The following is a 17,210-nucleotide window of genomic DNA, read 5'->3' on the forward strand; positions in this document are numbered from 1 at the left end:
GACTTGAACTTACCTTCCCAGGTTGACAAGCCCCATCTGCCACTCACTTCCTTCTACAGCACATGCAAATAAAATAAAATAAAATAAAATTCAACAATCAACAACATAGCAGCAGTTCTCTGAGCGGTTTCAGATGACTGAGGTTGCCCGACATTTTAATTTCCCGTCGTGCCTCATGTTGATGTCATGCAGTCCGGCACCTGGTGTTAAATTAAATTGGCAGTTGGCTCCAATCACAAAGTGGTGCTCAAAGCATGGGAAATGTTTTTAAAAGATTGTAGGCCAAGGATGTCAGGTTCTGGCGCCATTCCTCTCCACCCCAAGGGAATTTGCATGGGCCACTTGGAAGAACAATTTCAATCGGGAAGTGACCAGTCACCCTCCATTTAAGCCACTCCAATGGCCCTTGAGGAAACTTGGGCGTATTCTGGTGGTCATTTGATGGCATTCTTTTTTCTGTGAACACCCCATAATCAAACCCCTTTCCCCTTTTTCTCCAGGTTATTGCAGACCAAGAAAAGAAAACACGCTCAAAGAGATCTTAGTTTAACAACAGCCAAGGGGGGGGGGGGAGCCACAACAGAACCCCCCCCCCCCGTTTGCATAATAATCAACTTCCCCTCCTCATCCTGTTTGGATACAATTTTTAGTCTGCTCACATTTATTTTTGCTTTGAAGCGAACAAGGCAAGGCAATCTGGAGGCGGGCATGGGGCAACTAGCATAGCCTAATGCCCTCTCCCCGCACCATCTCCAAAACTGCCACCTCCTCCAGCGAGCTGCGTTCGGATGATCTCAGAAGGTGAAAGGTAATCCCCATGTTGGCACGACTCGAGCGCCACCTAGCCGGGAAGTGGCGAGTCTCGCGTTCCCTGGAGTTGAGGGCAAGCGGCTCCCGAGTCTCGCCGTTGTAAACGCGCACCCGCGCCACGGAACACAAAACCCCGTCCGCTCCGGGGGCGCGCTTCGTCTCCAGCAGCGTCTTTGGGAGGGGAAAGCCCAGGCTCTGGTGAGGCAGGGGGAGGGGGAGGGGGAGAGAGGGGTGTTGCTTGAACAAAACCAGGGCGATTTAGATCGTGTGTGCAGAGAGAGAGAGAGAGAGAGAGAGAGAGAAGATGATGAGGCGCTCCGGTCTCTCTCCGTTCCCCAGAGGCTGACGACGGGGAGTAGGAGGGACCCCCTTCTCTCCAAATCGGGAAGAAAACACCCAAAGGGAGCCAAGCTCGGGCATTTGGCTCCTCTTCTCCCTCCCCCAGGGCCCTTGGGGTGCGCGCCGCGCAGACAAAAGCGAGAGACTGGAGACGGAGAGAAGCAAGCGGCTGGCAGGGAAGAAGAGCCGCTCAGACACGTTGCACACAGGCGCACAAACACACGCGCGCCCTCTCTCCTCTCACACACCCCAGATCCATCTTGAAGGTACTCTCCCGTGCCGTCTTGCCACCGCCGCCGCCGCGCCCGGCTCGCCCGGCTTCCCAGGACTTTGGTAGGGAATGCCCTGGCGCCTCCTTCGCCAATGTTTCACTGGAGCAAGTGGAAGAAGAGGATGGGAGCCAGCATTTCCTCCTCGTCTTCCAAGAGACCCGTCTTCGACGAGAAGGAGGATGGTGAGTAAGAACAGCCGCGATCCAGCGTGAAGGGAGTCTTTTCTCCCTTCTTTTCAAACACTGCCCTTCCTTTCTTTACGCGCGGAGGGCGTGTGTGTACTGTGTGTGCATGTCGACGGAAGAGTCCGGCTCAGGGACTCCGCTCCGGAAAAGGTCGTCGTGGGACCCTCTAAGGCGGCACTTAGGGGGAAAGTGAAATGGCAGGAAACTCAGAAGTGCTTGGGGGGGGGGGATCGATGGGCTGGAGATGCCTCCAACAAGACTGCCCGGAAATGATGTAGCCAATTGCGGGCGCATGGCCGGGCAAAGAGGCAGTTTCTGTAAGAAAGAGAAGAGTGAATGAAGATTGGGGTTTGTTTTCTGACCCTGAAAGGGGCACATGGTGTCGCCACGGTTCTGTGTCTGTGGTTTATGCCTTTGCCATCCTGTAAGTTGACTTCTCAGCGCTAACGTATACAATTCATAACTTTTTTATTTTATTTTAAAGTCGCACATCCGTATCAGATGCAGAATCTGGAGCTGTTAGTATGCAAATATGACTATTGTATAGATATAGGAGGCTTCATATTATAATTCTATGTCCTTTTCTTTTAATTTGATAAAACCATTGGGGTGGGGGCTAATAGGATTAGACATTTGCACGTGTTAATGGCAGGGGATTATGGAACAAGGAGAGCTGTGAAAATTTGGTAATGGGGATTAGGCTCAATAGATCACTTTTGATAATGGAGATTAGGCTGTATGGACTGCATGCTCCCCTTTCCCGCCCCACCACCTCTGAAGGAGGGGTAAAACCTAGATCCTGCCACAACTCAAGAGGTTGTGAAAAGTGGTGATAGTTTGTCGCTTGCTGCTCTCCTTCCTTGTGTGCACTGACAATCTGTGCATGGCTTTGCAGGGTGGGCTGAGTAACGGGAGGCTGTAGCAAGCCTGTGTACATTTACTCAGGAGTAAACCCTTCTGAATGCCTAGAGGAACATACATGCACAGAATTGGATTGTGCATGCTACAGGTCCTCTCAAGATTTACTTGCATTAAACTGGTACTACCATACAGGATTAGCAGGATGCACTGGTAAATGGTATTCTTCCTTCTGTGCATTATTAATATTTTAGCAGCGTTCATTGGCTTCTGTGATAAAGAGTGCTGAGAAAGAAACTGTCATGAATCACAGGTGCCCTACTACAGGACCCAACTCATTGAAGATTTAGAGTGCAAAAGGAAATATAAAGTTCTAAAGAAAACGACCCTCTACACAACCCACTAGTTTCTGGACACTCTGAATAAGCACTAAGACCCAGCCAGCTATCATTTTTAATATATAAAAAATTGTCCAGTAGCACCTTAGAGACCAACTAAGTTTGTTCTTGTTACAAGCTTTCGTGTGCATGCACACTTCTTCAGATACCATGCACACGAAAGCTTATACCAAGAACAAACTTAGTTGGTCTCTAAGGTGCTACTGGACAATATATATAATATATATTTTGACTGCACCAGACCAACACGGCTACCACCTGTATCATTTTTAATACAGTGGTACCTTTGTTTATGAACTTAATCTGTTCCGGAAGTCCATTCTTAAACGAAAACCGTTCTTAAACTGGGCACGCTTTCCCTAATGAGGCCTCCTGCCGCCGGTACCCTTCCACCATTCGGCTTCCCTTCTTAGACAGAGGTAAAGTTTGCAAAAGGGGACACTATTTCCAGTTTTGTGGAGTTTGTATACCGAATAGTTCATAAACAGGGCTGTTCTTAAACTGAGGTACCACCGTATTAGAGTGGTAGCAAATTTTCCTGCAAGATAGTGTTTGGAGTTTGATGTGTTTACTTTGTTTGATCAGAGAACTGTTGGAAAACAGCCCAGTGTCTCACATCTGCTAGTCACTTCATTTAAAAGACCCTTCTTTATAGAATAATTGGAAGATTCTGTGCCTTAATAAAACATCATGTCATCAATGTGTTAGAAATAAGCTACACAATTTGCACCTTTATTTTAGTTTGGTAAATTCATTTATAAATTATCTTTGAACAACTTTAATACCTAGGAATCTCTAAATAAAATTTTTCTGCCTGTCAAGAGCCTTCCCTTTCATTTTCTTGTCCTATCACCAAGCTGGATTCAAATTACCATTTTTCGTATTAGAACCTGCTTATTCTGACCATTGGTACATCTACTTCAATGTTTATGCTGATCGGCAGTCACTCACAGACAGGTGACTTGGAAATGGTGAAAATCAACCCTGGGATCTTCTGCATGCAATGCAGGTGCTCAAACACTGAGCTGTATTCCCCACCCCCACCCCTAAAATAGTTGCAAAACCTCTGTGTGTGTGTGTGTGTGTGTGTGTGTGGAATGTTTTAACTCATTTTCCTGATTTGCAAAAAACAAACAAAAAACCAACCCCAAACCACTAATTCTTCATAAGTTTAATAAGTGAGAAGAACCCTGTATAGTGATCTTGAAAATGCATTCTAAGATAATTTCCGTTATCTTGTAAGGGAAAAAAATGTAGAACACCTAGAAATTTAGATGCTAATTGGCTCCCATGTTTCTCCCATATCCTGAGCGGGCCATGGAACTGAGAACTTCCTTCTTCTGCTACTCTTAATGAGTAGACTGAGTGTAACTCATGAGCTGAGAGATCTCATGCTCATTTGAAGATGGGCTGTTCTTGACCTGGTGAGGTAAAATTCACCTTGTTGGTCTGAGACTTGCTTCTGCTCTTGCTAGAGGAACAATCCTGGGGGAGAGAATTAGCACCTGAACAAGTCCCCAGAGTCTTTTGGGAATGGAGCAAGACAACTATTGCAAGCCTTCTTTGGCAATAACAGCTTTACTCAACCTGGTGCACTACAGATATTTTGGACTTCAACTTCCCTCAGTTTATGGCTGTGCTGGTTGGAGCAGATGCCCAAAACTTCTTGTGGAGAGAGACCAGGTTAGGGATGGCTGGGCTAGATATATAATATGGCATAACTTACAGCCCTCTTCAGGTGTTCAAAACAATGCATGTGGGTTTAAAGTGTGGAGGGGTGCGCATGCAAGACCTGCTTCTTTTGTCTTCTCATGGACCATGTTCAGCTGAATGTGGTTAGAATCCTGCACAATGAGGGTTCCTGACTGAAGGGAGGATTCTAGCCTTGTTTTGCCGAGCGCAGTTAGAATCGCCTCTGCCGATCTTTATGCTAAACACATGACATTTGGGAAAGGCATACAACAAGGAGATGCTGGTGGTGGGGATGGCATAGGTCCCCCCACACCCTTGCCCAGTTTGAGGACTGAAAAGGATGATTCCTTTATCATCACAATAGAGACAGTACTGTTGAAAGACCAGGGCAGAAATGCACTAAACAAGTAAACAACAACAACCTAGTTTGCTTTTGCTCTTGCTTTTACGAGCTCTGCAGTGTGGTGCCTACATTGTAAGATGATGGCTCCTGATGGTGAAAGCAGAAATCTATTTTGTTTTTGCTCTTAGGGAATAGGAGCTGTGCTCCTGCATGCATTTGTGACCACCACATTGCGGTGCTCATGCTGTTAGGCCTAACTGAATTGTGCGAGCATCAGCATCGTATCTTAGTTGGCCTTTGTTGCTTCCAGATGTCCTGTTTGTTTATCCCAGTTTCTTTGCAGAAAGCTTGTGTGGAGATTATATGCTGTCCACACTTAACTGAGCATTAATTTGGATTTGTTTGTGTGGAGGTGACATGACTTTCTGTCCATCGCTATTCCTCCTGACTGCATTTGTTTGCCCATCACTTTCCTTACTGCCAGAAATCTGTGTTGTTGTTTTTAAAAAGCAAGTTTGTTGTGCCAGAGTGCATAAAATCCTCTTTAATTGCACAAACCTAAATATGTGGTATGTGATTGAATCCCTCTTGCAAAGCGGTGAGTCTGGAGTATTATCAGAGACAGTTCTGATGATCAGTCCAGTTGTTATTCAAGATGGTGTGCTGTATAGCACTTGCATCACATACCAGGAAATTCGCATTGAGGAATTATAGTTGATGGGGGAAATCTTGTGCAACCACCCTCCCCCCACCAAACCAAACTTCTTATGATAAGGAAAGTGACAGGAAAATGCACTGGGAAGTATGGAATCGCAGCTGCTTGGTATCTAACCTCCCTGCAAACAAATCAGAAGGAGTGATCAATGAAGAGGTCATCTGGAAGCTATGGAATTAGAGCAGAATAGAATAACACCAACCACAAAACCCACCCTTCACAATCTCAAGTTAAATTGTTTCAACTCAGAGGCCACAACAACAGCTGACTAGTAAGCCAAGCCAACATTTCTGGACCCCACAATCTGTTCCCTGCCTTCGTATGTGAAAAGACCTCGGGAGGGTCCTGTTTCATTTGCACTGGTGCATGCAGAATATGTCTGAATGCATAAATGTCCCTTGCTGTGATGAAGAGACAACTGCTTTTTTCTTTTCTTTTTAACTTTCTCAAAATGGCAGGACATTTGAAAGCTTTGGAGAGGGGGTCTGTGCCCTTGGCACACTGCTTACCAGAGCACCTCCACACTCAGGGCAAGTGGATCAAACATTTTCTCACTGTTACTGATAGTTTCTTATATTACACCTACACTTGAAGCATCAAATTCTGGTGCGATGTGAGCTTGTCACTATATGAACGAAGTCGAGAAAAAAATAGTGAGGGGTGATATAATTCCCAGGTCTTCTTAAGAAACCTGCATTCACTTTGGCTGAGCAATCAGGCAAAATTTAAGGACAAGTTTAAAGGACATAACCCTTCATGTTATGTGAGTCATGCAGCATGTTTTTGAATTGGTTCATGATATACACCAGAGAAACTCCCCAGTTCAGTTGGTCAGAAAGGAGAGATTGGCTCAGGTTTAGTCACTGACTGTGGTGCCCTGCAGATGTGGCAGACTCATTGGCCCCAGCCGGCTAATGGTCAGGAGTAGGGAAGGTTATGGTTTAAAATGTCTGGAGGCACCATGCTGGATATCCCCAGGCTAGCATAATGATGCTTATTGCTATGCTCTGGTCAGATGCCAGTTCCCTAGGGGCAAAGCAGAGCAGATGTTTCAGGACCACAGACAGCTCCTAGCAAACAGTTCACTCCCACAAAGATTGAGAACAAACTGACCCTCTTAAATGCTCTGCCTCCATACTTCCTTTCTCAGGCTCCTCCTTTTTGTGGATCCATTTAGAACAAGGTGGTTCAACCTGTGGCCCACAAGCTGCATGTGGCCCATGAGGTCTCTTTTTTTGGCAGCGCTCTGCAACATTCAAGACAAATACATCTTAAAACCTTAGAAAGTTATTGTTTGTGTCATACGTTGCTAATGAAAGTGCATACGCCTGTTTGCGTATTGAATGTGTTTAATAAAAAAATCAATTAATTGTGCATTTCATTATATATATTTAATGAAACAGATTGTGTGTATCAAATAATATTAAATATATGGCAAACGGTTTAATTTAGGATTGGGAAATTTATTTTGGAGTGTGGCCCATGGGTTCTCTGTTGAAGTACGCTTGTGGCCCACTTAGTATGAAGAGTTGGACTGCCCTGCTTTTGAGTCTTCAAGGGTCAGCCTTCTGGCTGAAGGTAGGCAGGCACTCCCATCTGTTCCATAGCCTCCAGCCTGGTCCGTGCCAGGTGCCACTGGACTGGTGAGGCACTGGATCTCCCAGGCTCTGTGATCTTCTCATCTCTAAGAGGAAGCTCAGAGCCCTGAACTAGGTCTGGCTCCACTGCTGGAGGCTCTCTAGCCTCTGATTCAGACTCTTGATCACTGCTGGAGTCATGGCACCTGTAACAGGAGGACAAGGAAATCTGCATCAAAATATGAAATATTCTGAAATAGAATCCAGAAGGCTTAGAACTGCCTCCCACAACTTATATAACTCTAGCTAAGGCAACAGGTCTTAAGCAGCTTAAGCGAAGCACCCATTAAACCACATCTTTTACTTAAATCACACATTTTTACTCCTCCTGCCTCAAGTTAACCACGCCGTAACCATGTTGTAAAAGTGGGCTCCATGGGCAGGAATACATTTTCTATTTTTCTTTTCTCTAGTATTGCTTTTTGCCATACACAGGAAAGTGTTTTCCTTTATAATGTGCTTATTAAAATGTCTTCTATCTCAGGGCAGCTAACAAGCTCTAAATAGACAAGCATAGATAGATGGATAGATAGATCACAGCAACAATTCAACAACTAATATTAGTGAAAGCACAACTGTTACCTGGCGACGCCACGTGCTTTTAAGAAATAACAACAGATAGCAGAAACAAAATAAAAAATAAAAAAATTCCTTCCAGTAGAACCTTAGAGACCAACTAAGTTTGTTCTTGGTATGAGCTTTTGTGAGCATGCACACGAAAGCTCATACCAAGAACAAACTTAGTTGGTCTCTAACGTGCTACAGATAGAGTGGAGTGAGTAAAATAACTGAAGCCAATAACACCCTAATAGAGAACCAGAGGCGCTCTATATTTCTCTCTCTCTTTAATATTTTTTTCCCCATCTTGAGAGCCACATTCTTTTATGAACTATCTTCCAGGGGCCATGTGCCAATGATGGGTGTAGCCATAGGCAAAAAAGGGTGGGGGGCTACATTTCACCCACACCAAAGAGGTTCCTACACGCCCACTCTATCTTTTATCCAGGCAAGCAAAAAACATAATCCCAGTTAGGGTAGATAAAAATAAATGATTAAAATTAATAATAATCAGATTTTTTTTAAAAAATTTTTTTTTATTTAAATCAGATTTTTTAATTTAAATTGGATTTTTAAAAATAAAATCCCTTTGGAGGAAAAAAAATTTCTATTTAAGTTACATTATAGTCCAAAGATTATTTATCAGGAAATAAAGATTTGTTTTAAGTTTTTCATGTGTGCTAAAACTCAGTCTAATGTGTTTTTTGTTAATTGTTTAACCACTTCAGTTAACAAACACGGATACATATGCTATAATGTTATTGTTTTAGTTAAATAAATTGTTTAAATTGTTATTAAGGAAATGATTATTTTTCTCCTTCTAATAAAGTACAGCAGAAATGTTGTCCAAATATAAAGTTATCTGTCTTTGTATATTTAATAGCATAACTGTGAAAACTACTCTGAAAATTTATTATTCCAAAAAGGAAACCTTCCTCTGGTTGTAAATATTAAGATGATACCAGCAAGAATGAGTCTTTCTGTAAAAAAATGATTTAAATCAAGTCTTACTGACTAGTGATTTAAATTGATTTGATTTAAATTATGATTTAAATCAAATCCACCATGATCCCAGTACATTCCAGACAAGCAAAAGCACTCAATGGGGATGTCTGGAGAGAGTCCCAATGGGGTCTGAAGGGCTACATTTGGCCACTGGTCCCGAAGTCCCCCACTAGTGGTTTACAGCTTTATTCACAACAGAATCTCATTTTCTGTTGTGTTATCTTTGGAATAGCAGTCCTTCATTCACTCAGTCTGGAGACTCCAGATGACCAACCACTGCATTCCAATAGCAACCGAGTTGTGTACACTGCCATTTTTTGTGGCGATTTATATTAAGTGCAGCGTTTGAAATTTGCCAGGTGCATTTTGCACCTGGCTATCAACCACTTGTGACAAAATGAAGATGCCCAGGTGCCAGGATGGCACCTGACATCTCCACTATCTGGAGGTGCATGCCTGGGAATCCTTGGATCTTGCCTGTTTTCACACACTGACAACACATCCTCTAGAATTCTATCCGTGATATTTTATCTACACAATCAGATCAAATTTCAGGAACCAAAAAGTCACATTGAGAAATACGATTTTCAAGCTGTCTGGCCCCCCAAATGGCAACTAGACATTCATTTTGGCGACTGTGACCTTAGTCTAAGGAGCCATTTGGTGCCTAGGTTTACATATCTGAGTTTCAAACACTGTTAACAAGGCAACTTTGCCGTGTCCTCCTGCATGTGTGCACAACGTTTAAAATGCCATTTTCCTAAAAGCAGAATGGAAAGTTTTCGTTGGAGCTGCTAGCACAGCAAAAATTGCCATCTTTTTTGAAAGTGCAGAACTTTCTCAATTCCCATCTCACCCTCAATTCATTCTCTAATCCACTGTGATTATATACCAGAGCTGTGAGGTTTTAAAGTAATTCAGTCAAGCGTCAATTGTACTATGCATTCTCTTGAAAATTGTATGCACTTAAAAAGGGAACGCTATCTCTGCTGGCGGAAGCAGTATGCCTCTGAATACTGGCTGCTGAGGATCACAAGCAGTCAGAGTGCTGTTGCTCTCAAGTCCTGCTTGTGGGCTTCTTACAGGCATCTGGTTGTGTGATAATAGGAGACTGGATTAAATCCACTGGCCTGATCCAGCAGAGCTGCTCTTATGTACCTTTTAAAATGAGGACGTAGTGCCAAGAATATGGATAACAATGATGTGTGTGCCCCCCCTCCCGTGGGTGGGTAGATGGGTTAGTTATGCAATGCTCTTCTAAATATATTACTATTTCATAGAGATGTATTTTTAGTATTGCCTGCTCCTCCATATATATATATATAATAATGTCTATATGAGTGTATATATATATACGAAGACATTGCTTGTTAATATATCCAGAAGCAATTACCGCATTGTTCTGGTGTGCTCCAGTTTACTGGCACAGCATGGTTGCTATGGAGACCCCTTAAGACATTTTGGGGACATCCCTAAATAAAATGTCAATTAATGCCTTATATTTTTGTGGGAGAGAGACAATATTATGAAATCTGTGCTCTCATTATGACCATGTCATATTTGGTTAAATATAAAATAGCAGTGCTAACTAGAAGGCATGAGAATATCTCTCTCTCTCTCTCTCTCTCTCTCTCTCTCTCTCTCTCTCTGGAGTTAGTGTACAGACAAAAGACATTGGAATGCAGGAAGCTGCCTTATATCGAGTCAGAGCACTGGTCCATCTAACTCAGTATCGTTTATAGTGACCAGCAGTGACTCTTCAGGGTTTCAGACAGGGCATTCCCAGCCATTCCTGGAGATGCTAGGGATTGAACCTGAGACCTAATGAACACAAAAAGGATGTTCTACCACTGAGCGAAAGCCCTTCCCTATCAAAGGTCAATAGAAACTGAGGAGATGTCCTGGTGCTAGTCTACTTGCCCTAAGGAGAGGAGCCGGAAATGGTGTCTGGGCAGGGGCAATGTGGCCTAGTTGTCATCCCAACAGTTCTTCAACCTGCCCCTTCCCGGGGACGAAATGGGCACTGGATTCTTAAAAAATGCAGCTGTGGTGGTCACACCCTGCCTTCAAAATCCCTAGAGGACTCTGGAGGAGGGTAGGTCACACGTCGAATAAATAGTGGGGCCCCACAGCTGGCCTCATCCCTGATATTGCACAACACCCTACCTCTGATATCCATGTATTGTGCAGAATAGGGAATGCTTACGAGCAATTTGAGTTTCAAATTGTGCAGAAATTGAGAAGCATACATGTCAGGCCAGGCTGTGGAGCTGTGCAATGTCAGTGGCCAGGCCAGTGGTGGAGACCCACTGCTCTTTCTATGCATGGTGTCTCCTTCTTGTGGAACAAGCATGATTGAATTATACAGGCCGGGCAGCTACTGTGTGTGTCTGTGTGAGGGGGGTACTTAGCATGTCTGGAGCAGTGGACAAATCTGGCCCAGCCATGCTGAAACTGTGTGAGACTCTCTCCCCATACACACAGTCTTTTCCTGACATGGCTCTTTAATTGTGCTACCTTAGGAGTTCTGTATCTGCTGTGGTAGATCACAACAGAAAACAGAGCCTAGGCAGGAAGCTGGTTGTGAAGAATCTCTCTCTCTCTCATGTAGACTTGGTCCCCAGCAATGTTGGCCATGTACCGATGTACTGCACCATCTGCAATGCAGAGGTTGAAAGTGCTTAAATCAGCCTTCACCCCCCCTACATTAGTGAGGTCAAGAGGTGCTCTTGCGTTTATTTTGTATATTATCTTTGTGTAAAGTCTAAATGCCATTGAACCTAATCAAAATTGATTTCATAGGACAAGGCACCTTATCCTTGACAAATCCACTTCTTACTGCTGTCCTTTATTATGGTGCACACTTGAAGAAAGATCATGCTTCCCCATTTTCACCTTTTCACAGTATTACAGTGAAATACTCGAAATATGCTCTGCACACTTTGTTTATTTACTGCACAGAATCCAAAGCCTGAATGTGTCTGATGTGTATTCTGGAAAACCAAGGTATTTCATCTGCAAAGGAATTCATCTTAGCTTGTAATATGTCTGTGGTCTTCTTTAAGAATGATATATATGTTGTCTCATAGAGATCCTGTTGTACAATTTTTAAAGAGTGATTCCCATTCTTTAAAAGTTATATTAATACTCCCCATAGATGAAATGTATTTTGATGTCCACAGACAGCTCATCTTATGGTTCTGTCCCATTACAGCCACTCCTGTTGTGTAGCATATCCCATCTTACCTCAAGTTGTCCAGGGAGTTCAGAATAACAGGGGAGCTGTCCAACAAGCCCAAGCAAGATGAGATGTTGCTTCAGCACTGGTTCAGCTTCTATTGAGAAGAAGAAGAGTTTGGATTTGATATCCTGCTTTATCACTACCCGAAGGAGTCTTTATAGTTGAGGCTGCTGCCTCACTTCTTCCTTGACTGTCCTCAAGGAGGAATTGGGTATCCTTCTCATGAGTAGGACTCACAGAAAGTTGTCCTCACACTTTTAAATATGTACTGCACCTTTGGTCCTGCTGTTTGGTTGGACCTGTTGTCACCTCTGCTCCTCGGGTGAATTGGTGGGTAAGTCTTTGAACTGGGTCTCTCCCCAGGTGCAAGGGTCGTTGGTCTCTGTTGCCTCTCCTGGAGCCCAGTCCACACTAGGGATAGCAATTCAGTCTTCTTCTTCCTCTGAGGTCTTGTACAGTTCAGGGCTCAACCTGTTGTGACGATGGTGAGACATAGAAGATTCCAACTGAGAAAAGTTAAAATATGATAGTCCTCAAACTTTCTTAACTGCTTACTTTCATGTAAATAATCTAAACTGGGATCTTTGGATGAAGGACAGTATACAGAGTTAATAAATAAATAAATAATAATGATAATAAATTGAACCTCAAATATTATTATTTTTTGTAGCTGTTGGCTTCTCCTCTTTACATCTGTTATAATGGCAATAGAGGTCTACAAATGCAGTTTTCCTGTTTAGGGAAGTTTTTAATGTTTGATTGTATTGTTAATATTTTGTTGGAAGCTGTCCAGAGTGGCTGGGGAAACCCAGCCAGATGGGTGGGGTATAAATAATAAATTATTATAATTATATTATTATTATGAACATTAGATTGGGGAAGGGTCACAGCTCAGTGGTGGAGGGTCTGCTTTGTTTGCAACAGGTCCTAGGTTCAATCTCCAGGTCAGGCTGTCTTCTGCTTGAAACCCTGAAGAGGAACTGCCAGTCACTGTAGATAATACTGATGAATCAATGATACAACTCTATATAAGACAGCTTCATGTGTTCCTATGACTGCTTGCCTTGTCTCTAGATATCCAGTAGAGAGTAAGGGACCATGAACTCTCTATGTGTTGCAGAGAAGTCTGAGGAAGGACTTCTCTGAAAAAGCCAAGATGTCTGGTTTCACTTTCAGTACAGTTGCCTGTCTGAACAGAGGTATGTGAGGACACTTAGAAGACATTTTCAGCTTCCATTCCCGTGACACATTTAGAGCACTCTAGGCTTCAGGAGTTGTATTGGACCCCAAAGGCTCTTAAAATCTGTAAGTAGCATTTGAGTTATGGCACTTGCGATGTCTCACCAGCCGCCGCAGTTGAAATTTTCTGGAGGTTAGTGGCTCTGCTTTAGGCTGCCTCGACGCTGTTCTCATTCCCATGGAAACCTGTGAGAAACGTGGGGGAAAATAGGGCAAGGTGCTTAAAATAATCTCCAATTTTGAATAAAGTAATAGTGGGCTAGAATATTAGATGCGCATCACTGACAAGTGTTGTTTTATATAGTTGAGTCCTGTTGGACACCTTGCCTTTGATCCAGAACCTTATAGGTGCGTAAGGTTGCTATTGTTGCCCATGGGTAAGAAAAGTGTGAGAGCACATTGGGACACAGCTGTGTACAGGGAAGCCTTGCTGAGTTGTGCACACCAATGACTGCAGTTCAGCAAAAGTTCAATCAGGCAAAAATTATACGTGGCTAAGGTTCATCGGAACCAGTGGGAGCACATTTCAGATTAACCATGGCTAAGTCCTAGTTCATTGACTAATTGCAACTAACTTTTGCTTGACTCGCATCAATTTATTTATATTTGTGAAGATTGCTTTCCTGTGCAATCTGTATAGCTGCATTATTTATCCTTGCATGTTTACTCCCCTTCCTGTTTCTTTGCTTTGCACCAGACAAAATGATAAGCACTTTAGAGAGCTGTTTAAAAGAGCACATTAAAAAAGACTTGTTGGTAATGCTTACTTGTACAGAGGACTATACCCCAAAAGAGCAACGTCTTTCAAAACTTTCCCATAGTTTGAAAGCCACAGCTTCTGCTGGAAGTGTAAGCAAGTAGAAGGTACCTTCTTTCATATGTGGTGGACATGCCCAAAGGTAAAGGACTTCTGGGAGAAGATTTATAATGAGCTTAAAAAGGTGTTGAAAAACACATTTACCAAGAAACCAGAGGCCTTTCTGCTGGGCATGACCAACTATGAAATTCCCAACAAAGACAGAACATTTTTTATGTATGCCACAACAGCTGCTAGGATTTTGATAGCTAAAAATTGGAAAACTGAAGAATTACCAACAGTGGAAGATTGGCAGATGAAGTTGATTGAATACATGGAACTCGCAGAACTGACCGCGAAACTCCGAGACCAGAGGGAAGAAACGGTGCAAGAGGATTGGAAGAAATTTAAAGAGTATTTGAAACGACGCGAAAAGATAGACATTTGAAATTGAAATCAGATAGACATTTTAGGCTTCAGTATTGTTAGAAGATAGTTTAAAATAGGATATAAGAAGTAGTTAGAATTATGTTATGTGGAATTTATTAGGATTATAATATATGGATTAAGGTTTATAATGTTAATATAAGGTGAGAAAGAAGATTTTACAATGTTACAAAGTTACTAAAGAAGATTAGAAATGAACGCAGAAGAGAGGATGTGAGGAGGTCCCAATACAATGTGATGAATATGAAAAAGACAGATTTTTGTATTTTTTGTAGTTTTGTAGTTTGTATTTTGTATTTTTGTATTTTTTGTAGGTTTGTAGTTTGTGTTTGTTGTTGTTTTATTGTATTATGTATTGTTTGTTTTATTGGAAAATTTAATAAATTTCTTATAAAAAAAAATATGAAAGCCACAGCTTCAGTGGAGCCTGTTCCTGATTCAATTTCATGCCAGATGTATTCCAGGAAAGGCATGGGGAAATCGTGACTGCATGATGGACAACCTTGCCTTGTATGAGGGGATAAAATGAGACAATGTGTGAAGATGCTTTTGGGTGAAGACCCTCAAGTCCAGGACTCCTGGGATGGTGCAATTGGTAGTAGGAATTGAGCAGAGGCAGATAGATTATTCAGTTATGGGAATACTTTCATAGAATTTTTTTCCTTAACACCCTGTTCTAATTCTGTAAGGAGCAAGGCAGCTCAGTGGACACAGCACCATGGAGAGCTGCTGGTGAGAAATCTGTTTCAGCAAAGATTGCATGTTAACTGTCCACATTGCCATTAGCACAGGCTCATGTGAACACACACAGCAACGTATAGTCATATATGTTTCCAGGCAGGATTGAAAGTGATTACAGTTGCAATTCCAAAGGCCGTCCTCTGTATTGGCTGACATTCTTTTCCCGGCTCTTTCCTGGCTTACAGCTCTTGATTTTCTGTAGTTTTGCTGCTTGTTTGTTTCCATTCTGTCTTGTGCTTATGTTGATATTAGCTGCCTCAGGTGGTTCTAAATTTAGCTAGAAAAGGCAGGATATACACATATATATACATAAATGATAAAACAGATACCAGGATAGAATTATGTTGTCAAATGTTTGAGTATATGCCTTCATCTATAGCACAAAATTCTTGATTTAAAAATAAAAGGCCTTTTAAAAAACAACAACTGTAACAGCTTTGTGTTATTGATGACTATGGAAACCTCATCCCTGTTTATCACTCACTTATTTAACTAGAAACATCTGTGATAGAATTCTTCCTTCTCAGAGTATATTATTATTATTATTATTATTATTATTATTATTATTATTATTGCCTTCCACATATATACCCCAAGGCAATTTACAGACGTATCCTTAAAAACAGCTGAAGTAATTAGATCTATACTCTAGATGCTGAAATTCAATTAAATATGTTGATATTTAGGTTTTCTCTCTTTCTCCTGAGTGTGTCTATGCATAGATACATGAAATGCCTCCCTTGAGCCAATAGGTTAGCGGGTTTTATCCAGTTAAGTTAGAGCACACACTCTGAAATGAAAAGGCCTAGGTTAGTCATGGCCATTAATATCAATGAGTCTACTCTGAGCATGACTTGATTGGATGCAACCCAATATGGCCACCATGGCATAGTCAACACAGTATTGGGTTCAGATACAGGATATCCTGACTCAATTCCTCACCCACCCATTATTTGCTCAACTGATGGCCTTTCTTGAGCAGGCCAACATTTATACTGGGATAAGATTGGTAAATCATTTCATTCACAATTCAAAAGAAAGTTAGGACTGCTAAAGTCACATTGAAATTAACAGGTCATGGCTGAGCATAAGCTCCTTCCTCTGGATTTGGGCCAGGAAAAATATTGTCAAAGGGAGCAATTCACTGGAATGTTCTCCTGTGGCAAGCTCACTGAAATGAATGGAAGCTGCTCAAATTTCACACATGAGACTTTTTCACGAGACCTTCCTGGTGGATTGTAGCCTCAGGCCGCAATGCAAAGCACACTTATTAGGAAATAACTTATTCAGAACTTATTGAGACTTATTTCTGAGTAAAAGTGATGACAGCTGCACAGAAATCTCAATGAGTTCAATGAGAGATTCTGTCTAGTAAGGGTGCTCAGGATTGTAGTCTGAGACCACAGTTCTATTGTCAGTTACTTGAGAGGAAATCCAATTGAACTCAGTTGGGACTTTCTTCTGAGTGAGCATGTTTAGGATTCGGCTGTGTTTATAGCCTCATTTTTCTATTTCAGGTAAGTGTCAAAATTGGTGTTGTTACATCAGGGGTCATCATGCATTTCTGCCTTTTACATCAGGGGTCATCATGCATTTCTATTTTGCTTGTCCCTTTGTTAAATGTTGGGTCTGTCAAACACAAGCTGAGAGAAAGAAAAAGGGTGTTTTTTTTAAGTTTGGTTGCAATCCTTTCCTGTAAATTTTTGCTAGATCTAAAGATTACTTTTAAAAAGATCTACTTGAAATGTTCAGAAAAAAGTCAGCTATGTGTCAAGTTGATGTCTTTTTATATAAAAAAGTGTTTTGATATTCAGCTTGCTGCTTTCGCTTAAAAGAAGATAGGCAATCTACTCAGTTTCTATTAGAGTGAAGAGAGTCATTGGTTTTAATCCGTTTCAGAAGCAGGAGGTATAGAACAAGGGTGGGGAACCTCC

The 17,210-nt window shown here is 42.1% G+C and overlaps 1 protein-coding gene across 2 annotated transcripts in view; it reads left to right on the top strand.

Annotated features, from left to right (window-relative positions):
* The first annotated feature begins 1,157 nt into the window (after positions 1 to 1,157).
* The window catches only part of STK32C (serine/threonine kinase 32C), a 165,581-nt gene continuing 149,528 nt past the window's right edge, over positions 1,158 to 17,210 (top strand). The window contains exon 1 of one of the 2 annotated variants that reach the window (XM_033149347.1): positions 1,158 to 1,603. In XM_033149347.1, the coding sequence (XP_033005238.1) occupies positions 1,513 to 1,603 (91 nt within the window). In that variant the 5' untranslated portion in view covers positions 1,158 to 1,512. The remainder of the gene's footprint in view (positions 1,604 to 17,210) is intronic. The other variant, XM_033149348.1, reaches the window with a different exon arrangement.

Source organism: Lacerta agilis, chromosome 5, assembly GCF_009819535.1.
Source record: "Lacerta agilis isolate rLacAgi1 chromosome 5, rLacAgi1.pri, whole genome shotgun sequence".
NCBI lineage: Eukaryota > Metazoa > Chordata > Lepidosauria > Squamata > Lacertidae > Lacerta > Lacerta agilis.